Source organism: Palaemon carinicauda, chromosome 3 (assembly GCF_036898095.1).
Source record: "Palaemon carinicauda isolate YSFRI2023 chromosome 3, ASM3689809v2, whole genome shotgun sequence".
Lineage (NCBI taxonomy): Eukaryota > Metazoa > Arthropoda > Malacostraca > Decapoda > Palaemonidae > Palaemon > Palaemon carinicauda.
Window position 1 is genome coordinate 22,544,223 of NC_090727.1, and position 6,000 is coordinate 22,550,222.

General features: G+C 37.2%; 1 protein-coding gene and 1 long non-coding RNA gene across 2 annotated transcripts in view; one reads left to right on the forward strand and one right to left on the reverse strand.

Moving 5' to 3' along the window:
- The window catches only part of LOC137636892 (uncharacterized), a 31,168-nt gene that overhangs the window by 17,234 nt on the left and 7,934 nt on the right, over positions 1–6,000 (forward strand). The gene's annotated exons all lie outside the window — the stretch shown is intronic.
- LOC137638853 (golgin subfamily A member 6-like protein 22) overlaps positions 4,021–6,000 on the reverse strand; it is a gene marked incomplete at its 3' end in the record, with an annotated part of 3,948 nt that continues 1,968 nt past the window's right edge. Inside the window, exon 1 of the mRNA XM_068371265.1 lies at positions 4,021–6,000. This exon is cut by the window's right edge and continues 1,968 nt beyond it. Coding sequence (XP_068227366.1) covers positions 4,021–6,000 — 1,980 coding nt within the window.

Here is a 6,000-nt window from a genome sequence, read left to right on the forward strand (position 1 = left end):
TGACAAAGAAACAGTACAAGTGAATCTTTATCAAGGAACAATGCATACCAGAACAACTGTGGCTTTTTCCCTCTGCTGAGACCATCTTGTAGAATATTCCCTTTAGATATGGAAGACCAGAATCAACTTGGCTTCGACCGTCTCTCTCAATGTGTTTCAATCTAGATGGTTACCATACCCTAGTTCGGGCACTTCTCTTCCATTATTCTAGTACAAGGAATCTTCTACTAGGGACACAACTTATTAGAAGAAATCAGCCTTGTTTTTTCTGCATTTGTTCACCTGACAAAGAAACAGTACAAGTGAATCTTTATCAAGGAACAATGCATACTAGAACAACTGTGGCTTTTTCCCTCTGCTGAGTCCATCTTGTAGAATATTCCCTTTAGATATGGAAGACCAGAATCAACTTGGCTTCGACTGTCTCTCTCAATGTGTTTCAATCTAGATGGTTACCATATCCTAGTTCGGACACTTCTCTTCCATTATTCTAGTACAAGGAATCTTCTACTAGGGACACAACTTATTAGAAGAAATCAGCCTTGTTTTTTCTGCATTTGTTCACCTGACAAAGAAACAGTACAAGTGAATCTTTATCAAGGAACAATGCATACTAGAACAACTGTGGCTTTTTCCCTCTGCTGAGTCCATCTTGTAGAATATTCCCTTCAGATATGGAAGACCAAAATCAACTTGGCTTCGAATGTGTCTCAATGTCTCAAACTAGATGGCTACCATACTCTAGTTCTGGCACTTCTCTTCCACTATTCTAGTACAAGAAATCTTCTACTAGGGACACAACTTACTGGAAGAAATCAGCCTTGTTTTTTTTGCATTTGTTCACCTGACAAAGAAACAGTACAAGTGAATCTTTATCAAGGAACAATGCATACTAGAACAACTGTGGCTTTTTCCCTCTGCTGAGTCCATCTTGTAGAATATTCCCTTTAGATATGGAAGACCAGAATCAACTTGGCTTCGAATGTGTCTCTCAATGTCTCAATCTAGATGGCTACCATACTCTAGTTCGGGCACTTCTCTTCCACTATTCTAGTACAAGAAATCTTCTACTAGGGACACAACTTACTAGAAGAAATCAGCCTTGTTTTTTCTGCATTTGTTCACCTGACAAAGAAACAGTACAAGTGAATCTTTATCAAGGAACAATGCATACTAGAACAACTGTGGCTTTTTCCTTCTGCTGAGTCCATCTTGTAGAATATTCCCTTTAGATATGGAAGACCAGAATCAACTTGGCTTCGAATGTGTCTCTCAATGTCTCAATCTAGATGGCTGCCATACCCTAGTTCGGGCACTTCTCTTCCATTATTCTAGTACAAGGAATCTTCTACTAGGGACACAACTTATTAGAAGAAATCAGCCTTGTTTTTTCTGCATTTGTTCACCTGACAAAGAAACAGTACAAGTGAATCTTTATCAAGGAACAATGCATACTAGAACAACTGTGGCTTTTTCCCTCTGCTGAGTCCATCTTGTAGAATATTCCCTTTAGATATGGAAGACCAGAATCAACTTGGCTTCGAATGTGTCTCTCAATGTCTCAATCTAGATGGCTGCCATACCCTAGTTCGGGCACTTCTCTTCCATTATTCTAGTACAAAGGAATCTTCTCCAAGGGACACAACATAAGAAAAGAAGTTAGACTTGTTTTTTCTGCATTCAATCACCTGACAAAGAAACAGTACAGGTGAATCTTTGTCAAGGAAGAATGCATACTAGAACAAGTGTAGCTTCTTCCCTCTGCTGAGTCCATCTTGTAGATTTTTCCTAAGTATCCAGAATAGATTACTGCTGCCGCTCAATCTCAGGCTTCATCACCCACTGCTGCTGTTCCTTCTGTTAATGGTGCTGCTTCTTTTTCAGCGGCTCCTGCTTTTTTCTTATTTCATTTTTAGCTCCTTTCTTCTTTCCTCCTTTTTTCCTTCTTTCTTCTTTCCTCCTTTTTTCCTTCTTTTTCCTTCTTTTTCCTTCTTTTCTTTCCTTCGTTTTCCCCCTTCCTTCCTTATGTTTTAATTTTGTAGCCTTTTTATTTTTTGGATTATTCTTATTTTATAGATTTTCATTTTTGGGGGACCGTATTTTCCAAATCCCCCTTTTTTTATATTTTATTTTTTTCTTTTTATAGATTTTTTTTTTATTTTTTTTCTAGTGTTTTTAGTTTCATATATGAGATGCTTACTCAAAATTACTTCCCATTCCCGTGTGAAGACTTACTAAACTTTCAAGGAGTCCTATTCTCTCGTCCTTGTCCATATTTTCATTTTGTAATTGCTCTATCCTTCTTCTCATTTCCTTGATTTCAATCTCTTTATCGTTGAGATCGGTGCGATATCTTAGGTGTTTTTCTACGAGTTTCTCATACATTTCAACTATGTTTTGCAGCATTTTTTCATATTCCTCTATTTCTTCAGCCATTTTATTTATTTGCTCTTTACTGTGCTCTCTTTCTTCCTCCAGTTGACGAAGAATCTTCTCTTTTTCTTCCAGTTCACGAAGAATCTCTTTTTCTTCCATCTGAATTCGATTTTGTTCCTTCAAATTATTCATCACTTTTTCTTCAGCCATTTTATTTATTTGCTCTTTACTGTGCTCTCTTTCTTCCTCCAGTTGACGAAGAATCTTCTCTTTTTCTTCCAGTTCACGAAGAATCTTCTCATTTTCTTCCATCTGAATTCGATTTTGTTCCTTCAAATTATTCATCACTTTTTCTTCAGCCATTTTATTTATTTGCTCTTTACTGTGCTCTCTTTCTTCCTCCAGTTGACGAAGAATCTTCTCTTTTTCTTCCAGTTCACGAAGAATCTTCTCATTTTCTTCCATCTGAATTCGATTTTGTTCCTTCAAATTATTTATCACTTTTTCTTCAGCCATTTTATTTATTTGCTCTTTACTGTGCTCTCTTTCTTCCTCCAGTTGACGAAGAATCTTCTCTTTTTCTTCCAGTTCACGAAGAATCTTCTCTTTTTCTTCCATCTGAATTCGATTTTGTTCCTTCAAATTATTTATCACTTTTTCTTCAGCCATTTTATTTATTTGCTCTTTACTGTGCTCTCTTTCTTCCTCCAGTTGACGAAGAATCTTCTCTTTTTCTTCCAGTTCACGAAGAATCTTCTCTTTTTCTTCCATCTGAATTCGATTTTGTTCCTTCAAATTATTCATCTCCACTTTTTCTTCAGCCATTTTATTTATTTGCTCTTTACTGTGCTCTCTTTCTTCCTCCAGTTGACGAAGAATCTTCTCTTTTTCTTCCAGTTCACGAAGAATCTTCTCTTTTTCTTCCATCTGAATTCGATTTTGTTCCTTCAAATTATTTATCACTTTTTCTTCAGCCATTTTATTTATTTGCTCTTTACTGTGCTCTCTTTCTTCCTCCAGTTGACGAAGAATCTTCTCTTTTTCTTCCAGTTCACGAAGAATCTTCTCTTTTTCTTCCATCTGAATTCGATTTTGTTCCTTCAAATTATTTATCACTTTTTCTTCAGCCATTTTATTTATTTGCTCTTTACTGTGCTCTCTTTCTTCCTCCAGTTGACGAAGAATCTTCTCTTTTTCTTCCAGTTCACGAAGAATCTTCTCTTTTTCTTCCATCTGAATTCGATTTTGTTCCTTCAAATTATTTATCACTTTTTCTTCAGCCATTTTATTTATTTGCTCTTTACTGTGCTCTCTTTCTTCCTCCAGTTGACGAAGAATCTTCTCTTTTTCTTCCAGTTCACGAAGAATCTTCTCTTTTTCTTCCATCTGAATTCGATTTTGTTCCTTCAAATTATTTATCACTTTTTCTTCAGCCATTTTATTTATTTGCTCTTTACTGTGCTCTCTTTCTTCCTCCAGTTCACGAAGAATCTTCTCTTTTTCTTCCAGTTCACGAAGAATCTTCTCTTTTTCTTCCATCTGAATTCGATTTTGTTCCTTCAAATTATTTATCACTTTTTCTTCAGCCATTTTATTTATTTGCTCTTTACTGTGCTCTCTTTCTTCCTCCAGTTCACGAAGAATCTTCTCTTTTTCTTCCAGTTCACGAAGAATCTTCTCTTTTTCTTCCAAATGAACTTCATTTTCCTTCTTCAAACGACTAATCTCCACTTTTTCTTCGGACCTCAGATCTCCTTTGCTTCTCCGTTGTAATTGCCATCTTTGAATATCCTCCATATAGTGGCTGAAGTCCCTCTGAAGATTTTGAGCTATCGATAGGAGCTTTTCTTGTCCTTCTTCATCAGCTGGAACTTCGTTGCTAAAGTTTTTGTAGCTTGTTGGGTGTACTAGCAGCTCCTCTTCTATCTTCCGACGGAATGTTTCCATTCGGGCATTTATCATATCCTGCGTTCTTTCTTCCACCCGGTTAATCTCATAAGTAACTTTGGCGTCCATTTTATTATGAAATGCTTCCATTGCTACATACTCTTTCTTCTCTTCCAGGAATTCTATTTCCTTTGGTTCATTGGGCCCAGTAGGCTGTTTTTGTTTACTCTTGGGCCGTTCATTCGGACACCAGCACTGCTGGAATTTGAGTACTGCCTTCTGGAGGGCAGATCCCTTGGCCCTTTTAAGGAGGACCTGATGACCTGCTAAATGGGCTCTAAGTGGCATATTCTTTTGCTCGATCGGGATTTCTCTCAAACGATTTTGGATGCCATTCAATAGGTCCTGAACTATGTTACTCCTCAAGTCAAGATGGCTATGTTTCTCTGTGCCAAGGAAATGCACCCTCTCTGTTCCAGACGAGTTTGTGTCGTAGTGTTGTTCTTTCGTCTCTTCGGGAACATACGCTACGCTTTCCACTTCAAACGTATCCTCCAAGTTTTGGTCAGTTGGTTTCCGATGGTCCTCCGTTTCCTCTAATAGTATAGACTCCAATTTAAGTAGGTCCTCACCTATGTTTTCTATTTTTGTGTTAGGGTCATGTTGCTTGTCGAGTTTATTTGTCAGACATTCATTGCTTCCTCGTATTGTTTCGACCATATCTCTGAGCTGTCCCTCTCTTCTATTTACGTCGTCGATAAGTCCTTCTTCTTCTAGCAATTCCACTATCCAACAACCAAGTTCTGATCTTGTTTCCATCAGCTCACATTCCTTCATAAACAATTCATCTTTCAGCTGTCTTATTTCACCTACTTTATCTCTCATATGCTCCCTTTCTACCTCCAGTTCATGAATAATATTCTGTCTGTCTTCCAGAAAAATTTCATTTACTCTCTTTAATCGATTCATCTTTCTTTCTTCTTTTGTCTGACCTTTTTTCTCTTTACTGTGCTCTCCTTCTTCCACAAGTTCACGAAGAATCTTCCCCTTTTCTTCCTCCAGTTTACGAAGAATCTTCTCTTTTTCTTCCAAATGAACTTCATTTTCTTTCTTCAAACGACTGATCTCCACTATTTCTTCAGCCATTTTACTTATTTGCTCTTTACTGCGCTCTCTTTCTTCCTCCAGTTCAAGAAGAATCTCCGCTTTTTCTTCCTCCAGTTTACGAAGAATCTTCTCATTTTCTTCCATCTGAATTCGATTTTGTTCCTTCAAATTATTCATCTTCACTCTTTCTTCAGCCATTTTATTTATTTGCTCTTTACTGTGCTCTCTTTCTTCCTCCAGTTCAAGAAGAATCTCCGCTTTTTCTTCCTCCAGTTTACGAAGAATCTTCTCATTTTCTTCCATCTGAATTCGATTTTGTTCCTTCAAATCATTCATCTTCACTCTTTCTTCAGCCATTTTATTTATTTGCTCTTTACTGTGCTCTCTTTCTTCCTCCAGTTGACGAAGAATCTCCGCTTTTTCTTCCTCCAGTTTACGAAGAATCTTCTCATTTTCTTCCATCTGAATTCGATTTTGTTCCTTCAAATCATTCATCTTCACTCTTTCTTCAGCCATTTTATTTATTTGCTCTTTACTGTGCTCTCTTTCTTCCTCCAGTTGACGAAGAATCTCCGCTTTTTCTTCCTCCAGTTTACGAAGAATCTTCTCATTTTCTTCCATCTGAATTCG